Source organism: Cervus canadensis, chromosome 20, assembly GCF_019320065.1.
Source record: "Cervus canadensis isolate Bull #8, Minnesota chromosome 20, ASM1932006v1, whole genome shotgun sequence".
In the NCBI taxonomy this organism is placed as follows: Eukaryota; Metazoa; Chordata; class Mammalia; order Artiodactyla; family Cervidae; genus Cervus; species Cervus canadensis.
In genome coordinates, this window is record NC_057405.1 from 57,952,877 (window position 1) to 57,978,433 (window position 25,557).

The 25,557-nt window shown below is 39.7% G+C and overlaps 1 protein-coding gene across 1 annotated transcript in view; it reads right to left on the minus strand.

Annotated features, from left to right (window-relative positions):
• Positions 1 to 4,495: 4,495 nt before the first annotated feature.
• Positions 4,496 to 25,557, minus strand: part of AK9 (adenylate kinase 9) — a 111,396-nt gene continuing 90,334 nt past the window's right edge. Inside the window, exons 29-38 of the mRNA XM_043439340.1 lie at positions 23,147 to 23,360; positions 19,855 to 20,056; positions 16,607 to 16,753; positions 16,280 to 16,500; positions 10,572 to 10,768; positions 9,308 to 9,477; positions 8,789 to 8,887; positions 6,851 to 6,953; positions 5,603 to 5,717; positions 4,496 to 5,193 (exon numbers count right to left, since the gene is read on the minus strand). Of these exons, the coding sequence (XP_043295275.1) occupies positions 4,991 to 5,193; positions 5,603 to 5,717; positions 6,851 to 6,953; positions 8,789 to 8,887; positions 9,308 to 9,477; positions 10,572 to 10,768; positions 16,280 to 16,500; positions 16,607 to 16,753; positions 19,855 to 20,056; positions 23,147 to 23,360 (1,671 nt within the window). The 3' untranslated portion in view covers positions 4,496 to 4,990. The remainder of the gene's footprint in view (positions 5,194 to 5,602; positions 5,718 to 6,850; positions 6,954 to 8,788; positions 8,888 to 9,307; positions 9,478 to 10,571; positions 10,769 to 16,279; positions 16,501 to 16,606; positions 16,754 to 19,854; positions 20,057 to 23,146; positions 23,361 to 25,557) is intronic.

A 25,557-nucleotide genomic window follows, 5' to 3' on the forward strand; every position in this document is an offset into this window, starting at 1 on the left:
AATTCAGATGTTACCCTTCTAAGAATTATTCCAGAACCATTCATAGTTAAGAGCCCTCAGTCTTTGTAGATAAACCTCTACTCAGACTTTCATTTGTAAAAGCAAAACAAACCAAAAAGATAAAACAAAAAATCACCCACAATGAGACTGAGGCATACATATATAAAATATATCTCATTCTTTCCCTGTTCTTGAACTTCTCCTTTACCGATGAATTTATGAAAACTTTTAATAACTGCACTGAGAATAAAATGAAATATATAAAAAAAAATGAAATATATAAAACTTAAAATATTTTTTAAAAACATAGTATTTACTACTATGAGTTTTGAAGAATTTAAAACAACAGCTCATAACATATCCAGAAATGAATTCTAGGCAGCTTAGAGAATTAAATATAAACACATACACCAACAGTAGAAGAAAACATAATAGAATATTTATTTAATCTCTGAAGATGGAATAACTTCCAGAGCTTAGAAAAGGATTCAATATCATAAGATATAGATGAACAGCACTTACTTTCATACCTTAAAAATCAGACTTATTTACTGCAGATACAAGGATTGGTGTGTATTTTACATCAAGAATTCTTACAAAAGAATTGAAAAGCAACCAATGAGTTAAAGTGCAAAAGGCATAAAAAAATAAAGTACAACTGGTGACCAACATATATAATAATGTTCAATATCACTGTTAATTCAAGTTAAAGTAATAAGGTTCTGCTTTCTGCCCATTTATTATTACGGGTCACAATTTCTATACTAAGCTGCCTTCCAAATGACAATTCACAATGTTTCCAGGAGTGTTTCCAAGAGCATCACTTTTATTAATTCTTTTTTTTTCCATTTATTTTTATTAGTAGGAGGCTAATTACTTTACAATATTGTAGTGGTTTTTGTCATACACTGACATGAATCAGCCATGGATTTACATGTATTCCCCATCCCAATGCCCCCTCCCACTTTTATTACTTCTTTACTGTCATTTAGTATTATATTTTTAGTTTTTTAAATTCATTCCCTTTCACCCTGTACTTTTGTTTCTTAGAAACTTTTTTAAGCTAATAATCCCAAATATGGTGGAAAAAAGTTCATCACAGCTTTTAAAAATACAGTAAAACCGTACATGGTCCAGCAATAGGAGTGGTCAAATATAGTATATTCACTTGATGTCTCTGAGTGTTAAATGGAGAAAAGGTACAAAAATCCTTTGCCTACTTTTCCATATTTAATTGACTCTAATTGTATTACTTTTTGTCTTAGGGTCTGTTAAATGGGCACTACCTCTTCTCCCTGGGTGAAATTATGCATTCTTCTCATCATAGTGAAAATGGCATCTGGAGACTTCCCTGGAGGTCCAGGGGATAAGAAACCACCTGCCAATGCAGAGGACATGGGTTCAGTCCCTGGTCAGGGAAGATTCCATATGCCGGAGCAAAGCCTGTGTGCCACAACTGCTGAGCCACCGCTCTAGAGCCCACGAGCCACAATTACTGAAGCCCATGTGCTTAGAGCCCGCGCTCTGCAACAAGAGAAGTCATCACAAGGAGAAGCCTGTGCATAGCAATGAAGAGTAGCCCCAGCTTGCAGCAACTAGAGAAAGCCCACATACAGAAACAAAAGACCTGGCACAAACCAAAAATAAAGAAAGAAAATGATACCCAGACAAGCCATGTAGGGGCGCAGACTGGTTGAGCAGTCTCCCGGTCCCTTGGATGGGCGTTGCCTCAGCCTCTTCCTGATGTGGTCAGGTGGCAGACTTGAGGATTGGGGTAATGAGTCCCAGTGAGCACCAGGGGCTGCTCACTCTCTTACTGCTTCACTTTGGGAAAAAAATTCAGAGTCCCTGGACACCCAGTCAGAATATTCTTTCATCATATTTGAGACATCAGTTGATGGATCATTTATAATAATATGCAAGCATAATTTCTAAACAAAAAGAAGATTCATAACAGGTTAAAATGATGCATGTTCTCCTTTCTCATTGCAGAAATGGCATTCTCCCTTCCTCGGCACACGGACCTCTTGACCTAACTTGCTAAAGAAAACACAACTTGCAACCATTACAGGGAGGGTGTGAGTGCATGCAGGGGTTAGGGCTAGGGAGTCTCAGGCGCAAAGGAAAATTTTTTCCTGAGTCTTCTATAATATTTTTATATTCTAAAGTATATATACACACACACATACACACATGCATGTGCATGTGGGAGTGCCCAAAAGATTCTGACCAATGAAATGCCCTAGGAATACTGACACCATTATCATGGTTTCCAAGATGGACTTAGTGGAGGAGGTGGTAAAGGAGGAACAAGGCTCTGGAGTTAGTCTGATCAGGGTCTGAAGCTGGATTCTATTACTTAAGTGATCTTGGGTAAGAAACTCTTCTCATGTGTAAGAATTTAATGAGATAATATATGTAAAGCCAGTAGCAGACAACAGCCTGGAATGGTAGCCCTGTTTGTGGTTATTCTAAATAGGGTCCTACACATCATGAACTGTAATTTGCATTCGAGCATTAGGGACCCAGAATGTCCGGAGCTATAAGCTACTCTGGAAATTTGATTCCCCATTCCCTACCCAATGCTCCTATCTGATGCACTTTATTAAATAGATTTACTCAGAAGAAGAGACTCTGTGCAGAGAGGGAGGAGGGGGAGAATCACATGGTATTTGGTCCCTTGCTCAGCTCAGGGATTAAGCGTCTCCCTCATCAGGAGAGAGGGAGCATTTACCCCACTTCTGTGCAGAAATCAGCAGCTCCAGAACAATGATGGATGAGCTGTGAGGGGTTGGTACAGTTCTCAGAGTGAAGACATGTTAGAGAACAAGATCCCCAGAAGACAGCAGATGTCCAGTGGGTGTGGACTTGCTATGGAACTTATGGCATACTTTCTGTCTCTTGAGATACCCAGGGGGTACTTTGCATGACTACTGCTTTTTATAAAGGTGAGAGAGTTGAAGCAATAAAGTTTGGATTTAATTGCTAAAAGAAACTTCTTATAGCCTGAGGAGGCCTGTGGACATGGTAAGAACACTATGGGAAGATGGTTAATTAGAAGTATTACGAACTAGGAAGAGAAGAGTGAGTGGCTGGTTAAACTTGGTAGCTACTCATACCTCCCAGTCTCCTGAAAAGCTGTTCATCTTTAGGTCAGTTCAGTTGCTCAGTCGTGTCCAACTCTTTGGGACCCCATGGACTGCGGCATGCCAGGCTTCCCTGTCCATCATCAACTCCTGGAGTCCACCCAAACCCATGTCCATCGAGTCGGTGATGCCATCCAACCATCTCATCCTCTGTCGTCACCTTCTCCTCCTGCCCTCAATCTTTCCCAGCATCAGGGTCCTTTCCAGTGAGTCAGTTCTTCGCATCAGGAGACCAAAGTATTGGAGCTTCAGCATCAGTCCTTCCAATGAATATTCAGGACTGATTTCCTTTAGGATTGACTGGTTTGATTTACTTGCAGTCCGTCTATGGGTATGTATCAGTAACTGTTCAAAGGCTTTTGGGGTTTATCCTAACTTTGACAATAGGCATTTAGCTTTTGTTTTAAAATTGTTTTATTATGAAATATATCATATAAAATAAATCTAAAACAGGATTCTAGTTTTTAATTAATGTTGAAATTATAGATATCAAAGACAAGATGAGTGAATCTGAAGGCTATTATGCTAAATGAAAAAGCCAGACAGAGAAAGACAAATACTGTATGGTATTACTTATATGTGGAATCTAAAAAAAAAAAGACTCATAGAAGCAGAGAGTAGAATGGTGGTTTCTAGGAATCTAGGGAAGGGACACATAGGGAGATATTGATCAAAGGGTACAAACTTTTAGTTATAAGATGAATAAATTCTTAGAATCTAATGTTCAATGTGGTAAATATAATTAATAATACTGTAATAATAATACTTGAAATTCCCTAAGAGAGTGATTCTTAAGTATTCTTATTACACACACATACATATACATAAACAATCACAGGAACACACTGAAATAATGATGTGAGGTGATGGATGTGTTATTAATAATTAACTTGATTGTGGTAAATATTTCACAATGTATACCTATATCAAAATCATGTGGTACAATTTAAACATATAGAATTTTTTCAATTCACCTTAGGAAAGGTGATTTTAAAAAAAGCTAAATCATTCATTTTAGAGATTAAGAAACAAAAACTCATAGAAACTGAGATTTACCTAAGGTTAAATAAGATGATGGTTGTATTTTTTATTTTTTAAAAGAGCCAATCTTGCTATTTCACATTCCAGATTTGTTATACGCCTGCCAAAAAACTGATAATTTATTTTTAAAATCTCATCCAAATTCAATATAGTAATTTTCCTCTAGCATATATGTCTTGATAATGTCATATAAAAAGACTCTAACATTCATCCTCAAGTATCCGGTGATTTCTAACTACAAAATAATGTATAAAATGTGTTTCCTTGAACACTTGAGAAAAAGAAAAGCAGAAGCCATTTAGTTGTCTCTAAATCCATTTATTTTGTTGGGAAAGTGATAAAGTATCTTTAGGTTCACAAAGTTTACAAACAACTCTTTAAGTTAAAAGTGTAACCAATATTTCTATTTTATTTATAGCAATGTTAATTCTTTTCTTGAAGCTCTCTAACATTTACTGCCTAAGTTTCTTTAACAGAGATGGACTTCTCTAATAAAAATATTAAAAAGGAAAATGAACAAAGGATTCATTAAGTCAAATACATTACCTAAATATTCTAAATGGAATAACTTTTGTTGAAGCATCAAAGTTCAGGCAAAGAGCAATAAACTTTACAAGTATATGAGAACTTAGGCTTATAGGCTCCCTCCTGGCTGGCAGAGCTCTGAATTCATTGGAAGTCTGGAAGCCAAGGCGTATCACTCAGGAGGGAAAAGTGCATCAGGGAGGCCCAGATTTTCCATCTATTTCCTTTTATCCCTTTCAGGTAACTCTTAGGATTCTGGGTGCAGTTATGCAAACATTCTAACCATTGACTGGGTCTATATTTCTGAGAGAGAGAAAGGTCTGCAATTTATGATCAAAGTCAATGGCTCTAAACTGAGGTTCCTTGTATTTCTTGGTCATCTTGGCACCCAGGTATGTAATGAGTTCACATCTCTCCACAAACTGCTCCATCTTCTTCTTGTATTTTTTTCTTGTATATTCAGAACTACTGGGATTAAAGGCTGTAGAAAATTTTACAGGACTGTGAATGTTTTCTGTTAGGTTAATGCATCATTAAAGAGAAGGAGAACTATGTGTGTGATTGAGCTGCACAGTTTGACCGAGAAGATACCTAAATCCCAAATAAGATTTGGGGATTATTCTATTTTAGATCATAATTGTCACTATTCACCTTCTTGTACGGTGTGGATTATTGAGAGCTGGTTATGTTACTCGTGGTACCTGCTTTAAAAACTAGAAACTCAGTTTTGCTAAAATATTTGCAAACAGCACACACACACACACACACACACACACGCGCGCGCGCGCACAGCATGCTAGTGACCAACCCAGTTTGACAATCCTATTTATCATAATTAGTGCTAAATTGGTTCTGAGTAGCATATCATTTCTAGCAAAAAAAAGTCATACCTTTCAGATGAAGTGCTATATAAAGTAGCGCAGATCTCTGTACACTTAAGAAGGGGAATTTGGGCTTTAAGCATCCCGCTGCATTCATGGCTTTAATTAGAGCAGTTGCAATACCCTGCAGGTAGGGAACAGATTATGTATATATTTGAGTCTGTTTTCTTTTCTTGTGGCAAATAGATAAGGAGGCTATTCTTTGCTTCAAATAGCCTCCTCGGGATTGAGGATGGAGCTTAAAAAGATAGTTAAATGAGCACTTAGCCTACAGAAAAGAAACACAGAATACATTTGATTAGGAAAAATTTAAAACTACAGATTGGCTTAGTGCCAGCTAGGTGCTGGATACATCAGTTTCATCATGCAATTCTGTTTTTATATGCTTGACATTTTCTGTTTAAAAAAAGTTGAAAGAAGGAGACATGGGGTTGTCTTGGCCCTTATCTGCTTCCATTGCTCAGAACTGGCCAAATTGTTTCCTACTCTCAGGACCCTGGGCCACATTACCCGGGAACTCCAGAGACCACAGTTTCCACTGCCGTCAAGATTCTGGGGCCCCGAGCAGGCAAAGAGGAGGACACTCTTCTCTAGGTGAGTGTCCTCTTGTCTTTCGATATTAAACTTGATCAAAGGCTAACCATCTAGGGGAGATGAAAAAAAAAAAAACTGGTTAAGAATTTGTAAGAAACATATGAAATTGTGCCCTGGGTATCTGTTTTATAGAATTTTTTTAAAAAGGCCTTTTAAATAGTGGTTGGTGACTGATACACCTGACTATATTTAGAAAGTGTTATAGTTAGGGAAATAAGAGTGACTTGAGCAGATAGCTTCATCCAGACTTTGGGCAAAATATGTGTTTGGTGGTTCAGTTGTGGTGACATCTTAACTCTTTCAAGCGGGGGTGGGGAAACCCCTCAGAGACTGAATTTGCATATTTCACATTACGGAAAAGCTCTACAGACACTGAAATTTCAAAATAAGAAACAAACTACATGTCAAATGAAAATAATTTTCTAACATCCTACTCTTTCTTCACTTTAGTGCAGTTATTTGGGAATTAGCTATAGAAATGGGGGCTTTCCTTACATATTATTTTCACAACTACTAAAAACCAAAATAGGTTAAAGTGGATTTGCAGCTTAAAATCAGGACACTCTGCCTTGAGTTTCATTGTTACCAAAATAAAAATGATTTTTGAAGAAGAGATAGCTGTAGTCTTCTAATATCTAAACAGAGATAACCATGTGAGCAAACCTGTTCCAGATATCCAGGCAAAGGCAGACTGGTGAGATACATTGGTTCCTTCAACGGGGGAAGTTTGTAAGGAAGCTTCTGATTCCAGTATTTGTGTGGCGACCTACGAATACCAAATCCGTTAAATGGATGATCACAAATGTATTCATTGTGTTTACACAGGAAGATAGATATGCAAGAGGCAACTGAAAGATAATGTGCGTTACTCATTTTTCTTGAGTGGAGAAAATGATACAGAAGCAGGAAGACTGAGGCTCTTAGAAATTCATGACCACCAATTTCACCTGGGGCCCTAGCCCTGCTCACCGCTTCTCAATGTCCTTGCTTTTCACAGCACCTATATGTAACTTTCTTAATATACTTTTATCCTCACACTTTTATTTTGAACTGACAAGATACTTTAATTCCACACATTAACTCCTGCGTGAAAAGTGAAAGTGAAAGTCGCTCAGTCATGTCTGACTCTTTGCCACCCCATGGACTATACAGTCCATGGAATTCTCCAGGCCAGAATACTGGAGTGGGTAACCTTTCCCTTCTCCAGGGGATCTTCCCAACTCAGGGATCGAACCCAGGTCTCACGCATTGCAGGCAGATTCTTTACCAGCTGAGCCACAAGGGAAGCAACTCTTATGTTGGCCTTGTTTTTATCTTGTACTACAATTCTCCTCACACTAGTAACCCTCTCAGGGACTCCCCCGCCTGCCCCCAACACAAGGTGCCAGGCTATACAAAGAGAAGTCTTCAGAATAGAATAGACTTCAGAAGTCTCCTGGGCTGCTCACCACAAGCAGAACCAAACACAGGTTGCTTTCTCCATGGCAGAGCTTACCTCCCACCTAAGATCAACCTCCACACATTCTTTGCATGCCTACTCCACCCTGTCTCCAGAAATCTTAAATAGCAATATAAGATAACTCTCCTCTGCCTTCGCGGCATTTCCTTTATTAGATCCCACCCATGTACCTGCATTTAAATATGTTCATACCTTTCACACTGGAAAAGAGAAGATAAAAAAGAAAAACCACCCCATTCCTTCAATCCTATATTCTTTTCAGCAACTAATGTCTCCTCTCTTTTTACTATTAAATTTCCTCAAACAGTTTCATGAGAGGTCACAAGCCACTGCACAAATTCTAGCTGCATGTATGATTTGATGGACTTCCCTGTGGCTCAGACAGTAAAGCGTCTGCCTACAATGCAGGAGACCCAGGTACAATCCCTGGGTCGGGAAGATCTCCTGGAGAAGGAAATACAACCTACTCCAGTATTCTTGCCTGGAAAATCCCATGGATGGAGGAGCCTGGTAGGGCTACAGTCCACGGGGTTGCAAAAAGTTGGACACAACTGAGTTGGACACTTTCCTCCTTTCCTTTATGATTTGATCCACATTGTCATTTTAAAAAAAAAACTGAAGTGCAAGTGAAGTTGCTCAGTCATGTCCGACTCTTTGCAACCCCATGGCAAGTGCAAGTGAAGTTGCTCAGTCATGTCCGACTCTTTGCAACCGCATGAACTGTAACCTACCAGGCTCCTCCATCCATGGAATTTTCCAGGCAAGAATACTGGAGTGGGTTGTCATTTCCTTTTCCAGGGGATCTTCCCGACCCAGGGATCGAACCCGGGTCTCCCACATTGCAGGCAGATGCTTTACCATCTGAGCCACGGGGAAGCCCCTAAAAAAAAAAAAAAACTGAATCAGTCACAAAAGTTTAAAAATCAGATAAACATAAGAAGAAATTTGGTTTCCAACTTCTTGTGAAAAACAGAAATGTGTGGCAGTAGGTAAATGCTGCCCCTTTCAACTATGTGTATGTATATGTGTAGATCTATGTATGTGTTTATGAGTGTGTGTAAACTCACATATCTTTCTGTCCCAGGATAGTGCATTTAACATAGATATTCAATGAATATTTGTGACTTAGTGGATGGTCTCACCTCAAAAATTTCTGAAGTTTTTCTTTGCTCTCACAGATATATATACGATCACGATATTCTAAAGCATAGTGAATGTTACCAGGTACTAGGGCTTCGTATCTGAAAGACAAAGGAACAAACAAAAACAACTATGTATTGTATAATATGCAGCTGGGAAAGACTGAGGGCAAAAGGAGAAGGGGGTGACAGAGGATAAGATGGTTAGATGGTATGATTGGCTCAGTGGACATGAGTTTGAGCAAATTCCAGGAGATGGTGAAGGACAGGGAAGCCTGGTGTGCTGCAGTCCACGGGTCACAAAGAGTCAGACATGACCTAGCAAGTGAACAACAGCAATGACAACTATGTAAATAAATGTCATAAATATTTTATTTTTCTATCATCGCAACTCAAGGAAGAAAAACAATACTTTCCAGTTAAACAATAGTGACCTTTTGATCAAAATGCTACGATTGTCATAAAGACCACTTATTCCAAGTAGAGCTATCAGCCTGTACTTGCACGAAGATGAGGACTTGCCTTTGTCTGCCATCCTGATAAGTCACTGGACAATAACCCTGGAGCTCAGCACACCTAGGGAACCGGCTCTTCAGCTCTGACAGTGTCAGCCTCTTGGGGATCATGTCGGTAGGTGGGAGTGGATGAGGTGCTAATGGAGGTACGTACAATTCTGGATTGTCTAAAAATTTCTATAAAAAAAGATGACAGCAACATGACCGTTTGAAACAGGAACACTTTGCCAACAAAAACCTACCGAGGCTCTCCTGCTGCTCTTCCCATTTTCGGCAGCAATGTTCAGTCCCGCAAACCATCTGAGAGGAGCTTTTTGCACTACAGTAACTCTTTCCCTGACTGGAAGTTCCTTACAGGAATATCTGCAAGTGATGTCACTTACAGTCTCTCTGCTTTTAATACTTTCACTCACTCACTCATCTACCTATACTGAAAAACATTTGTTGAGCTCTTACTGCGTGCCAGACACTGGAGTGCACAGTTACCTGCCCTGCTGTCTACCTGTCCTGCAGTGTAACTAACTAGGGGATGCACTTTGGCAGGTGAGTTAGCTTCTCCAGCTTCAGTTATCACACTGTCAAATGGAGGGGGCAGACCAGGTACATGGTCTCTAATGTCATTTCCAGTTTTAAAAGTCTGTGATTATCACTTAAATAAGCAGAAAGAAAGTAATGTCTTCTTTATAAAGTGATAAAAAAATTCAGATTCTTCAGAGGAAAATAAAATGTTCAGAGACAACTGATTGGTTTTCAAATACAATCTTTTTATGTCACCATATTGTGGTCAGTAGAATACTGCAACAAATCTGTATTCTGTTCCATTAAATAGAAATATAAGGTGCCCAGGAGATTAAAGTGATAGAAGAAAGTTTAAAGCACAGGGTAGTCGTTTCTACTGACTCTGACTTCCCTTCCGCACCCTTTGAATGGAATGTCCTGGATGCCCACTCGGAGGCTGAGCTCAGATGCTCAGCATCCCCTCCATGGTTGGGCCCGCCCTTGGGTCTCCCTACCTCTTACGCTGACCCAGGTGGAGGGGCCATCACTGACCCTGACGCAGGGTCAGTGCCAGAAGCAGAAGTCTTGGGATGCAGTTTTAGGACTGGCCTCTGAGTTGTCTTATTGAACCCAAGGATCACAGTTTCCAAAAATAGGGTCCCTGGTCCCCAGCTTCTGGTGTTCCCAGCTGTGCCCACCCCTTCCTGTCTGATGAATTCTAAGACAGGTATTTTCTTTCCCTGGTAAATATTTGGAGTTAAGAACAAACTTACATTCAGTTTCTCTAGAGAACTCATTTTATAATAGTGCCCTCTGAACTCTGCTGCAAATTCCAAGGAATCATTTAAAGAACAATCAACTAATTCATATGATTCTGCCAGGCTGACGGGGCAGAACTGTCCAAATTCGCCCAGGCGAGAAATCAGTTCTTCGGGTGAGATACATAACTTGTCAATGCAGGCAGCTTTTCCTATTATTAACAAATTAACTGTTGTTATAAATACATATTTTCACAGAAAACACAATCATTTTCAAAATGAAAATAAATTCAATTATGCTAGCACTATACCAATGAGTACACGTTGTAAAATTCCAAACAGAGTAAAAAGTAAAAGTTTCTTTTCACACCTCCATCCTCTCAATGCAACATCCCTCCTGAGAGGTAATCACTGTTGAGTCTGTATCTTTTCCAGATTTTTTTATACATTTGCATACACACATGTATATATTTTTTGCAGATAGGATGCTTATGCCACTACACTGTAAATATTATTCTGCAACTTGCTTTTATCAGTTAGTTATAGCCTTTGACATCTTTTCATTTCAGCTTATATGATTTTTACCTAATTCCTTTTAGTTTATGCATAGTATTCCATTGTATAAATGTACATATAGATTATTCAATCAATTATCTGTTGATAAATGTTTTGCTTGTTTTTAATTCTTAGCTATTATAAACTATTTATGTTATATACTATATACACATACACACACATATATATACATGTCCACTTACACACATACACATGAATTTGCTACATATTTAAAATTTTTCTGTGGGATAGATTTCAGGAAGTACATATAGTTTGTTGACATAATGTTACTGACATAAACCTCTCCCTGTTCCCTGATGGCATCCAAGAAAGAGAAAGAAACATTTAATCCAAAAGTGACTAGGTTTACCCTAAAGAGTCTATTAAAAAAAAAAAGGCCCAAGTTCATTCAATGGATGTTTGAGTTGTCTTACCAGGACTCCATTAGAATGGAGACTCCAAAGCAATATTAGATTTTACAGAAAATAAAATTACTTCTTTATACATCTTAGTTATAATGAGTAAATTTTGATCCTGATATATTTTCTTAATGGTTCTTTTCACCAGTGAAAATTTTCTTTTTTAAAAAAATTATGCCAAGGAACGTCTAACACTAACTCAAATTATGAAGCATAAATCATAGTTTAGTTTGATTATGTGACAGTGTAAGCATAAAATTGATCCTTACGATTGCAGTGATGTGTCTATATCCAAAGAATGCAGAGGCCTGGTGGCAATGCTGGACATGAAGAGAAAGGCATGGAAGAGGGTCTCTCCTAGAACCTTCAGAGTGAGTACAGCCCTGCCAATGCCTTGATTTTGGGCCTCTAGCCTTCAGAACTGTGAGAGAATACATTTCTGTTGTCTAAGTTATCCGGTGTGCGGTAATTTGCCATGGCAGCCTTGGGTAACTAGAACAGTTACAACAGACTATGATTTCTGTTCTTCTGGCTTTCTTTCTGGCCTTGTCTTGTTCACGTGGCAAAGCCAGCGGCCATGTTGGAAAGCTCCATATGGCAAGGAACTGAAGGTGGCCCCTGGCCAACAGCTAGCGAGAAACTGAGGCCCTCAGTCTAACAGCCCTCAAGGAACAAAATCTTGTCAGCAGCACACGAATGAGTATGACAGCATATTCTTCCCCAGTAGGGCCCTCAGATGAGACCTTAATCCTGGCCAACATCTTGATTGTAGCCTTGTGAGAGACACTGAAGCAGAAGACTCAGTTAAACTGTGCCTCGACTCTTGACCCACAGAAATTGTGAGGGAAGTGTGTAGGTGTTGTTTTAAACTGTTAAATTTTGGAATAATTTGTTATGAAGCAATAAACAAAAGAATCCACGATTCCATCCATTGTATATGATACAGATAAAAAGGCTAAGATGGTTCTTTCCTACAAAGAATATCATACTACTATAATGCTACAATGGTGTGATATTGTTATTCTAAAGTACTATTTCAAATCCTGAAAGATGACACTGTAAGAGTGCTGCATTCAATATGCCAGCAAATTTGAAAAACTCAGCAGTGGCCACAGGACCAGAAAAGGTCAGTTTTCATTCCAATCCCAAAGAAAGGCAATGCCAAAGAATGCTCAAACTACCGCACAATTGCACTCATCTCACACACTAGTAAAGTAATGCTCAAAATTCTCCAAGCCAGGCTTCAGCAGCAATGTGAACCGTGAACTTCCAGATGTTCAAGCTGGAATTAGAAAAGGCAGAGAAACCGGAGATCAAATTGCCAACATCAGCTGGATCATCGAAAAAGCAAGAGAGTTCCAGAAAAACATCTATTTCTGCTTTATTGACTATGCGAAAGCCTTTGACTGTGTAGATCACAATAAACTGTGGAAAATTCTGAAAGAGATGGGAACACCAGCCCACCTGACCTGCCTCTTGAGAAACCTGTATGCAGGTCAGGAAGCAACAGTTAGAACTGAACATGGAACAACAGACTGGTTCCAAATAGGAAAAGGAGTACGTCAAGGCTATATATTGTCACCCTGCTTATTTAACTTACATGCAGAGTACATCACGAGAAACTGGAGGAAGCACAAGCTGGAATCAAGATTGCCAGGAGAAATATCAATAACCTCAGATATGCAGATGACACCACCCTTATGGCAGAAAGTGAAGATGAACTAAAGAGCCTCTTGATGAAAGTGAAAGAGGAGAGTGAAAAAGTTGGTTTAGAGCTCAACATTCAGAAAACTAAGATCATGGCATCTGGTCCCATCACTTCATGGCAAATAGATAAGGAAAGAGTGGCTGACTTTATTTTTCTGGGCTCCAAAATCACTGCAGATGATGACTGCAGCCATGAAATTAAAAGACGCTTACTCCTTGGAAGGAAAGTTGTGACCAACCTAGACAGCATATTAAAAGCAGAGACATTACTTTGTCAACAAAGGTCTGTCTAGTCAAGGCTATGGTTTTTCCAGTGGTCATGTATGGATGTGAGAGTTGGACTATAAAGAAAGCTGAGCACTGAAGAATTGAGGCTTTTGAACTGTGGTGTTGGAGAAGACTCTTGAGAGTCCCTTGGACTGCAAGGAGATCCAACCAGTCAATCCTAAAGGAGATCAGTCTTGGGTGTTCATTGGAAGGACCGATGCTGAACCTGAAGCTCCAATACTTTGGCCACCTGATGTGAAGAGCTGACTCATTGGAAAAGACCCTGATGCTGGGAAAGATTGAGGGCAGGAGGAGAAGGGGACGACGGAGGATGAGATGGTTGGATGGCATCACCAACTCGATGGACATGGGTTTGGGTGGACTCCGGGAGATGGTGATGGACAGGGAGGCCTGGCGTGCTGCAGTTCATGGGGTCGCAAAGAGTCAGACACGACTGAGCGACTGAACTGAACTGGACTGAAAGTACTATAGTGCACAGTATTATGGTATAATAATAGTGTTGGTAAAGTATACACTATTGTATAGTGTTATAATATCATACTATATCGCACTAAAGTTTTACAATTGTGTGTTGCTCTTTAGCTCAGATGTGCTGACCCCATCTCATAGGTTTTGTGACAAGGTCATTTAGAATCAAATCATTTCAAGTCTTAAAAGACACTCAAATATCTTTTTCTGATTCTTGGGGTATTCTTGATGACATCTGACAATGTCTATCCCTTTTCTGGAAAGGGACAGAATGAGGAGGAATCTCTTTGGTTTTCCGGCCCTGACCTCACTCTATCTCATTAGTGAGAATAAATTAGTCACTAAATCAACACTAAATTCAAACAGTCAGATACAGCTTACCAGGTAGATGGTGAGGCAGAAAAGTAAGAGGGCGGTTTTAATCAAACTCTTCCAGGCAGAGGCACGTGTATCTGGAATAACATGGTGGATACCGTGGTGCCCCATCCAGATCCCTCGTCAGGGCCGATGCATCCATCCCCCAGCTGCTGGAAATATCTGTGTTGATGGCTTGTAGCTGCACTGGGAATTGCCCCTGTTACAGTATATACTCCCTCCCAGAGTGACGTTTAGACAAGTCAATGGGAGGATAAAAGCCTGGCCTCTCCCCTCAGTTTGGGAAATTCTCAAGGTCCATCCTAGCTCCAGTGCTTCCCTGTAGGGCCTACCAAGGCCTCTGTTTCCACCATACTGCAGGCTAGTGCCTCGCTCTGCCAGGTCTACTAGCCTTGGTGTATCTCCTAATTAGAGCTGACAGATAAAGCACAGGATGCCTCATTGAGTTTGAATTTCTGATAAACAATGAACAGTTTCTAGTATAAAAGTGTCTCATACCACATTTGGGATATACTTGGACTAAAAAATTGTTTATCAGAAGTTTACATTTAACTGGGTATCCTATATTTTTATTTGCTTAATCTGCCAACTCCACTCCTGAGTGTGCATGCATGCTCAGTCATATCTGACTCTTTACGAGCCTGTGGACTGTAGTCCAGCAGGCTCCTCTGCCCATGAGCATTATTTAGACAAGAATACTGGAGTGGGTCACCATTTCCTCCTCCAGGGCATTGTCCTAGCCCAGGGATTGAACCCGCGTCTCCTGTGACTCTTGCACTGGAAGGCAGATTCTTTACCACTGCGCCAGCTGGGAAGCCCACTTCTGAGAGTACTTCCTGATAAAGATCCTGCACACAACTTTTCAACCTCAGTCTCTTCTCAGGCAACCAAGTCTGAGGCAAGAAGGGTGAAGCAGGGTAACAGCAAGATGAATGAGACACAAGTTTTTCTTTCCAAGTCAGCTGTGGAATGTTTTACTAGTGTGATGCTATCCAGAACTTATTGGGAATGGGTTTCTAAACTCATTTCTCTTTTCACTTGCACTCTTATCTTCATGCCTTATAACCTGCAGGCAAACAGGAACCAGAGATACTGGGGATGCCCAAATAATGAAGCAAATCAAGATTCAACGCTGCCATTATTATCAGAATTCTCACTGCGTTTTTCCTTGTACAATATTCTCTTTGTTATGTTGATCCCTCATACCTCCGTATACGTTCGCCCTATTTTCCAAACTCAAAGTCATCAGATGTCTGTGAAAGCCCTCCAGACAAAGTCTTTGGCGTCATCATTCTTTTTAGAGACATGAGTTGTAGATAACTTTCCTTTTTTTTTTTTGATAACTTTCCTTCTGTTTTGTGTATTTTTGGAGAAAAATCAAGAAACTTCTAGGAGTATACAATCATTTTCTTTCATGGATTCCAAATATAGATTTTAAAAAATTCTATGTTCAAGTAAAATTTTTTAAGAGAATCAACATTTATATAATAATACAATTTTATTATGTAAATAGCTCAAAGTAACTAATTCTAGATTCCTAAACAAAACTTTGCCAAGTGTAACACCAAGACCCCTCCCCTCATATAACTACCATTCTTGAAACTAGTTTCTTATGTGGCATTCCAAACACTATAAACTCTTCTAGTGAGAGACCATGTATTATTTTATGTAATAGGTTCACATGGACATTCAGTATATGACAGCTTGAGTAGAGGTAGTCATTTATTAGAACAAATGTTATATGCCCACAATAACTTGGAAATAATACATATTTAAAATACTGGTTAAGGCTCATTAAATACTGATTAAGGGAACAAATGTTCAAATTGAATGAATTATGGCAACATGAGTCAGGCATGCGTAGACTTCAAATTCACATTTTTTTGTTTTCAGAGTTATAGGTCTTCTTACCTGCTTTTATTCTCTCCATATATATCTGCATGTATTTATTCACCATTTTAACCTTCTTAATGACTTCATTCCATATCCACCATTTGCTGTGAAAGCCATCAATCACATACCAGTTCTGATGTTGTACTTCATAGTATTGCCTAATCTCACCAATATTTTTGTGGTACCTTGAGTTCTTGACAGCTATAATCTGTGAGCTGTTGTGCAATGGATAAGGCAAACTAAGAGAGGAACAGAGAAGGAATGGAAAAAGCTGTTAAAAACCTGTTTCTTCTTCTGGATGATTAATGTTCACTCTTTTATCACTGTTTTCATCACATACATTACCTTGACTCTGTTTTTTTCTCCAGGAGCAATCTTCTGAAAATCTCTTTGGAAGGCACATCCAACTCAAAGATAATCATGGGGATGATGGACCTAGCTTCTAAGAGACTCACTTGATGCTTAGTTACAGGGTATCCATCAATGACAACACTAGTCAGGAGAAACATGAAAATAAAAATTCCAGATTTCTTTACTCTCAGACCTTCCTTTCTGTCTTCCAGAAAAAGTCTGTCTTTAGGATTAGCCCCATACCGTTCCTTACATAACTTGATTTACCTTGTCACCTTGCCCTCTTTTATATATACACATATATATTTTTAGGGGGCTGTACCTTGCAGCTTGCAGGATCTCAGTTCCCCAGCCAGGGACTGAACCTGGGTCCTGGCAGTGAAAGCTTGGAATCCTAACCACTAGGTCACCAGAGAACTCCCTTTATCTCTGTATTTTTAACCCCAGTCAGCCCAAGAGCCAGAAGAGGGCTGCATACATACAGACACAACTCTGACTCATATACTTAGCATCATAGAGCTAGATTTTGATGGACTTTGAGAGATATTACACATAATATCTTGAACCTTGTGTTATTTAATTGGTGCTATTATTCTAAGCATGAAACAATGGGAAGAGGGGCTTCGCTGGTAGCTCAGCTGGTAAAGAATGCACCTGCAATGCAAGAGGCCCCGGTTTGATTCCTGGGTTGGGAAGATCCCCTGGAGAAGGGATAGGCTACCCACTCCAGTATTCTTGGGCTTCCCTGGTGGCTCAGCTGGTAAAGAATCCGTCTGCAATGCAGGAGACCTGGGTTCGATCCCAGAGTTGGGAAGATCCCCTGAAGGAGGGCATGGCAACCCACTCCAGTATTCTTGCCTGGAGAATCCCCATGGACAGTGGAGCCTGGTAGGCTACAGTCCATGGGGTCGCAAAGAGTCAGACAGGACTGAGTGACTAAGCACAGCACAGCGCACATTAGTCTTCGCATGAGACAGTGGAAAGAGCATAGGCTTCAGAGGCACACAGATTTAAACCGGGTCTGACCTCTCTGAGCCTCAGTTTTCAGTAAAGTAGGAAATACTAAACATAATAGTAAAATAATGATATCTAACCTTTGTGTGTGTATGCATGTGCTTGGTCATGTCCAACTCTTTGCGACCCCATTGACTGTAGCCCGCCAGGTTACACTGTCCGTGGGATTTTCCAGGCAAGAATACAGGAGCGAGTTCCCATTTATTTCTCCAGGGGATCGTCCCGACCCCAGGATCAAGATTGAACCTATGTCTCTTGTGTCTCCTGCATTGACAGGCAAATTCTTTACCAGTTAAGCCAATAGGGAAGCCCTATTTAACCCTTAGATTTACCTTAAAGATTGTAGATCAAGTGTGTAAAGCAATTAGCAGACTAATTCACATTCCTTATAATAGAATGCCTGGCATGGGAAGAATTACCCAACTCTTATCTTAATATTGTAGTTTTATAGCAAATTGTGTAAAATTTTTTTGTATAGAAAGGTCAGTGTAAGATAAGATGTCTTGTAAATCAAGATTTTGAGTACATTAACATGTTTTAAAATAAAAAAAGCCCTGCATAATTAATAGTATTTTAGCAAGAGTTTAAGAAAGTATGGGAAACATTGTGTTCTAAACTTGCTTTTGTAGTAAAATTCTATAAGGAGGCTGGGTGTGGAAGGGGAGATGAGGAGCTGGTGAGAGAGCCTTGTGGTCTCTGGAGAGAACCATTTCATCTAGACCCGGCAGGCCTCTAGGCAGAAATGATAGAGAATTTGTTAGTCCAACAGTCTAAGGTAATGAGTGTCATCAGCAAACTGACAGGATGAATAAAGGCTATCTGCAAATTTCTAAGTCAGGAAACCGACTCTGAGGTGGCCCAGTTGGGCATGCTGGCTGCCGGTCACCAGGAAGGGCTGGTTTATTTTACCTTGGTGTTCTCCAGACTTAGGCTCTAACTAGTTCTACATTCCATGGCAGAGAGGACTATAAATTAACATAGCCCCAAAGCCAACTAGAGAATGTATGCAGCTGCCATTGTTGGTTTTTTAATGGCTCAACTTCTTTGTCCTGTGAAGGATCACTTGGGAGGCCCTCGGGATTAGGGGACTTCAGGGTGACTGGGCAGTCACTGTCCTGGTATTAAAGTGAAATAAAACTTTTGTGAGTCCACAGTAGCCCTCAGTAAGATCTCTTGTATGCAAAGTTGAATGTCAGGAAGGAGGTAACTCAATTTGTTAGAAAGTCCCAGGACTTTCTCTGCAGGGGGGATGGGGGGCTTTGGTGGGATGGCAGTGTGGGTGGGGGTGGATACTTGACACTCCAGAATCTGCTCCCCACCATAACAGGAATTAGGAGAACTGTTACGGACTTGATTAAGGACCAGTGGTAGGGAAAGGCAAGGAGGTTCCTGACATAAAACAACTTTGCGTGACTCAGCAAGATTTTAAAGTCAATGACCTGGGTTCAAGAGCAGGGCCTTAGGTTTTATGGGCTTTTGTGGTTTCCCTGAGGGCTTCCCTGGTGGTTCAGGATCTGCCTGCAATGCAGGAGACCCGGGTTAAATCCCTGGGTCTGGAAGATTCCCTGGAGAAGGGAATGGCAACCTACTCTAGTATTCTTGCCTGGGAAATCCCATGGACAGAGGAGCCTGGCGGGTTACAGCCCATGGGGTCACAAAAAGTCAGACACGACTGAGAGACTAACACACTTACTTTCTACTGGATGTGACCAGTGGCTATGCTGGGGCAGTCATGGTTGAGTGGAGGAGTGTAAACTGAAGACCAGTCCAAGCACACAGCTCTCCTGTCCAAACGCAGCATTAAGGGAGGGACGCTGCTACCTGTGCAGAGACTGGACTGGTGAAAGACTGTCTCCATTGGACCAGTACCATCTGGGGGCAGGGGAAGGCCACATCTTCATCACTCCATCGGGCAGTGAGAAGTTCTACTGGGCTGTAGAAGTCACATGGGTCTCTTATAGACTGTGTAAACCTAGAGACTGGGACAACTCAGGGGTTGCTGCAGGGAGTGAAGTTGGCCTGTGAGTGTTTAAGCCAAATTATAGCCTGACCGAAAATTAAATTATTAACATGCAACCATATGAGTGCACAGACTTTGAGAAGCAGATCACACAGCCTTTACAACAGGTTTAAACTCTATTTAAGGTATTTTAATTAATTCCAATGAGTAATTTCTTAAAGATTTAACTCCCTCCCGCTCTCTCCCCACCCCTATGGCCCCCACTTACCCTGCGGTATTACATACACTTCCCATCAGAGATAATTCTAAGGCCTGAATAGCCAGTTCATCAGGTGCTGTCATTCCTTTATGAAGATGCCAATTTAGCATAAGTGCCAGCTCTGTGTCTGGTTGGTTGTTTAATACATAACGCAAAGCATCTCCTATCGACAAACGCTTTAAGCCATATTCACTTGAAATACTTTTGGCAACTGAAAAACATTAAAATTTTAAACTTATTCTGTTTCACAAACCCATCTGTTAACCTTAGTTTCAGATTCTAGTTAATTGACAACAACAGCAAGTTAATCTTCACATTCTTCAAAGAAATTTCAAAAATTAAAATAGCTACATTTTATTGAATTAATGGGCTTCTCTGGTGGTGGCTCAGATGGTAAAGAATCTGCCTGCAATGTTGGAGACCTGAGTTCAATCCCTGGGTCGTGAAGATCCCCTGGAGAAGGGAATGGCTACCCACTCCAGTATTCTTGACTAGAGAATTCCATGAACAGAGGAGCCTGGTGGGCTACAGTCCATGGAGTTGCAAAGAGTCAGACATGGCTGAGCAACTAACACTTTCACTTCACTTCATTGAATTAATACTATTCAAAGGTCAGTCATTATTAGCACTTCAGGCATGTGGCTGACAGATCTGGTTAATGAGCCAACTATGTTAGGTTTTTCCATAACCAAACCATTTAAGTGTTTTTTCCTTCTGTTCAGTTCAGTTCAGTCACTCAGTCGTGTCCAACTCTTTGCGACCCCATGAATCGCAGCACACCAGGCCTCCCTGTCCATCACCAGCTCCCAGAGTCTACCCAAACCCGTGTCCATCAAGTCAGTGATGCCATCCAGCCATCTCATCCTCTGTTGTCCCCTTCTCCTCCTGCCCCTAATCCTTCCCAGCATTAGGGTCTTTTCCAGTGAGTCAACTCTTTGCATGAGGTGGCCAAAGTACTGGAGTTTCAGCTTCAGCATCAGTCCTTCCAATGAACACCCAGGACTGATCTCCTTCAGGATGGACTGGTTGGATCTCCTTGCAGTCCAAGGGACTCTCAAGAGTCTTTTCCAGCACCACAGTTCAAAAGCATCAATTCTTCAGTGCTCAGTTTTCTTCACCGTCCAACTCTCACATCCATACATGACTACTGGAAAAACCATAGTCTTGACTAGATGGACCTTTGTTGGCAAAGTAACATATCTGCTTTTAAATATGCTATCCAGGTTGGTCATAACATTCCTTCCAAGGAGTAAGCGTTTTTTAATTTCATGGCTGCAGTCACCATCTGCAGTGATTTTGGAGCCCCTCAAAAAGTCTGACACTGTTTTCACTGTTTCCCCATCTATTTCCCATGAAGTGATGTAGAAGGTAGCAAAAATTTTGAGAGCTTCATAAGGCATCCTATGTGTACTATTAATATTTGGTCGTTTTCTGTCCAAAATAACAATTCAATGTTCTTGTGTCATTGGGTTAACCCATTTTCCTATCTATACATTTATGACTTCAGGCTGCAATCAGGATAACTTACCCTATACAATTAAGTGCACTTAAGCCTCTAAGACATAATTTTTAAAATTTATTTTCTAAAGATTATAGTAGTGTATCTGACACTTCATTAATAATTTACAGTTTATAAGGCAGTATTTCTTCTGTGACTTTATTTGATATTTTCAACTATTCCATCAAGTGTGGAGAGCGGGTATTGAAATTCCAGTTTTACAGGTGAAAGAACTACAGCCCATTGACATGGAATGGTTTGTCCAAGGGCACATAGATGTTGCCACGGGCTGAAAGGGGACTCGGCCACAGCCTCTGCTTCTGCTACATGAGGCCATAGATTCGGCTTCTGTGTGTGGGGACGCTCAGCTGCTTCAGTCGTGTCTAACTCTTTGCAATCCTATGGACTGTAGCCCTCCAGGCTCCTCTGTCCGTGGGGATTCTCCAGGCAAGAATACTGGAGTGGGTTGCCATGCCCTCCTCCAGGGGATCTTCCCAACCCCGAGATGGAACCCGTCTCTTATGTTTCCTGCATTGGCAGGCAGATTCTTTACTACTAGCACCGCCTGGGAAGCCCAGTGGTTTTCAGTTGCTATTAAATGCAGATGTGCTCTGATGCAGTCTACAAACTCTGCCTCATCATGGTCTGGAGACAGGGTGTATAGAGGACATTGAGACTCACCTGGTCCCATGGGAATACAGGTTAACTGGCCACAGTTAGGGCCACTGGGAGGGATGCCCCTGTGAAGGCTACAGAAGCCCTCATTTCAACTTTGCCACAAACGCTAGGGTCAGACCCATTATATTTCAGCTATAAAAACAAACTTTTACAATTTGGGATTCTGTTAAAAAATTAGCCTCTATTTTGACAAAGACCAAGAAATCTGATTATACTGTATACATGTTACTTTTTGCTGTGTTGGAGGATCTTATTTTGAATGTCAATGTACATTAAAATACACTTTTCATCTGAAGAGCTAAAACACGAAACTCTCTTTCCTTATTTCTGGTGACAAATCAATATTTGACCTCATCCCTCCCTTTCATTTTCTATGCCATCAGTCATTAATCCTGTTGTTTTCTTTTTGAATATTTCTGGTATCTATCCTTTCCCATTTTATTCTCATTGTGACCAACCACTATTCATGTGATTATCATGTCATTTTGAAATACCACACTCAGCTATTGTTGGACTACTTGCTTTAAAAGATATATAGAAAATTCAAACATTATAGTTTACTAAATGCCTTTATCAACAATGATTAAGATAATGAATTTTCACCCTTTAAATTATTAATACAGTAGATTATATTTAGAAATTTTAAATATAATTTTTATGCAAATAAAATCTTAATATATTGTTATTTGACTATATTTATACATAATATTAGTTTGTAATTTCTTTTCTTATATTATCTTTGTTTAGTTTTTATATCAGGGACATGCTGAATTAAAAATGAATTTGTATTTATACCTTTTTAATTATTAATTTTAAAAAACTGAAAATAAATTGGACAGCTTACTTTCTTTTCCCTTGCTCTGGAAAAACTTATAAAATCACACGAAGTATCTCCTGAATATTTACTTTTTGAAAGGTTGACATAATTTCCCTCCAAAACCATTTGATCCTGGCCTGTTTTGGAGTAGGGCTATATTTTTGAATGCCTTCTCTTCAGTGGTTATTGGTCTGTTTAGTTGTTCTGCCTCTTACTGAGTCAGTTTTGATAGTTTCCTAAAAAAAGTAGTCCTCGTTTTCAGGAGATTCTTGTATGCTTAAGGATAGCAAAGGCAGACACACTCTTACCTGTAGTTTTTCCAGATTTTGGAGGCCCCAGAATTGCAATCCTAATGGGGATAGTAGGCTTAGGTTTGGGTTGGCAGATATATTTGATTGGGTTCTTCATAAATTTTTCTTTAGTTTCCTTACTAGATAAAAAATAAATATACTGACGATGGATTACAGGATGAAGTGGATTCTCTGAATTTTCAACTGGTTTGATGGTCTCGCCTTCATTTAGCTGCAATATATACACAATTGAATTGACAAATTAGCCTTATTTTAAACAGCATTTCCCCAAAATATATTTCTAAAAACAAATTTGTAAAATCTTTCTTATAGAACAAGAAAACTAATTATAACTGAATATTGATATTAAAAAACAGTAAAAAGAGCAAGTTATTTTATACTCACATACAATAAATGTTTTTCTTTAATGGGTTTCAGTTTCTGACAATTATAGTTCTATTTCCTTTTTAATGTGTTTAGTGTATACTGAATGTTTCTGCCAAGGAGTATAAAGGTGTTCGGATATATTCACGGGCCAATTTATCTTCATAAACAGGTCCATTCCTAAGGTGGTGTAATGTATGGAAATGTACCCTCCTAAAATCATGGTTTGGAGCCCTAACCCTCAAAGTGACTATATTTGGAGACAGGACCTTGAAGGAGATGACAAAGGTTAAATGAGGTTATAAGAATGGGGCTGTAATCTAAGAGAACTGGTGTCCTTAGAAGAGAGACACCAGGAGTGCCTGAGCACAAAGGAAAAGCATTGAGGACACAGTGAGAAATGGCCATCTACAAACCAGGAAGTGAGGCCTCAACAGAAAAACCATCCCTGCTGGCACCATGATCTTGGACTCCAGCCTCCAGAACAGTAAGAAAATACATTTCTGTCATTTAAGTCACAAAGTCTGTGGTATTCCAACATGGTAGCAAATGCAGACTAACACAGCATTCCAATATGCTGTCCAAATATGTCATTCCAGTAAGACAGCATGGATAGACTAAAGTATGCGGTATTCCAATATGGCAGGTGGAGTCCTGGGATATCTTTGGGAGTATACTGGTCAGATGAATCTCACTGACTTCTCTTTTACATTTTTATACAGACAAAATCCCACTCACATAAATATGAATAGCAGCCACAAAAGGGAAAAATTCACCAAAACAGCAGCCTAACGTGTTGGTATGGAATGGAGAGGAAAGACTGGTCCCACATCTTTGCACTGGTAATGATGGTAAATGGGTAATTAATGGATATCTTTTTTTACATCATCAGATGGCCCAGCATCAGTCATCCTTGGACTTGACAGAGCAGGTGGGCAATGGTATGGTAATATTGCTTCTCCCCTAGAGTTAGAGTATTCCATGGACAGAGGAATTAGAGAATTCCATGGATAGAGGAGCCTGGTGGGCTACAGTTCATGGGGTTGCAAAGAGTCAGACATGACTGAGTGACTAACACACACACCGAGAGTTACACCAGGTCAGTTGTCACAGGTAAATGGAGTTATCAGCATCATCATTTTTGGGCTGGAGTGATGTTCACAGCTGAGTGTAAATGCTAGGGATAAGAAGAAGCTTAGGGATAGGGTGGGAATGTCTGCTCTATTTCTTATATTTGGTAGTAAAAGAAAAGCTGAAAGTTTAATGATTCCATTTCAAATTCCCAAATTAACTATGAATTCTTGCAATGGTTTCTGCTATTTCCCAAAATATCTACCATGTATCTTTCTCCTCTATAGGTCAGAATACCCAAGGTATCATCAAATCTGAAACATCAAATTGTCGGGCACCTGGAAAGATTCCCAACAGCCCTAAAAAATGATTATTTATATGCTTAAAGCCTTCCTATGACCATGCACTCATTTACTCACAAGGCATTTTTGTGCAGTCCTAATTATGTTCGGACATGGACCCTTGAATAGGGTTTGGACTTTGCCTGCTTCTTCCCCTCTCTTGCCCATCTCAAAGAGATGGTTAGCATGTGACTATTTTTTAAAAGCTTTCTAAGTGATCCTAATACATGCTTAACATTATCTGATTATTTATGGAGGGACTTGTCATAGTGTTTCTATATTTTAGCATGATATTTAAAAGGATTTCTCTTGACACTCTTATGGTTAAGTAAAGAAGATATTAATATCACAATTAAGTAGAACTGAAAATGACTGTATCAGTATCAACCAAGAAGGTTTCAAGTAATATGCATATGGCTCTATTTTGGATCCCTTCCTCCAAAATGTTTTTTATCAGTGACCAATAAGAGTAATACATATTAATAACAACATTGTTATTATAATGTTGTATGTATACTGTTATAATGTTATAATTCATACTACTGTTGTATATTTTGTTATTATATATGTTATATATATAAAACATATATAATATATATTTATATTACACATATATTATATATATTGTTATTA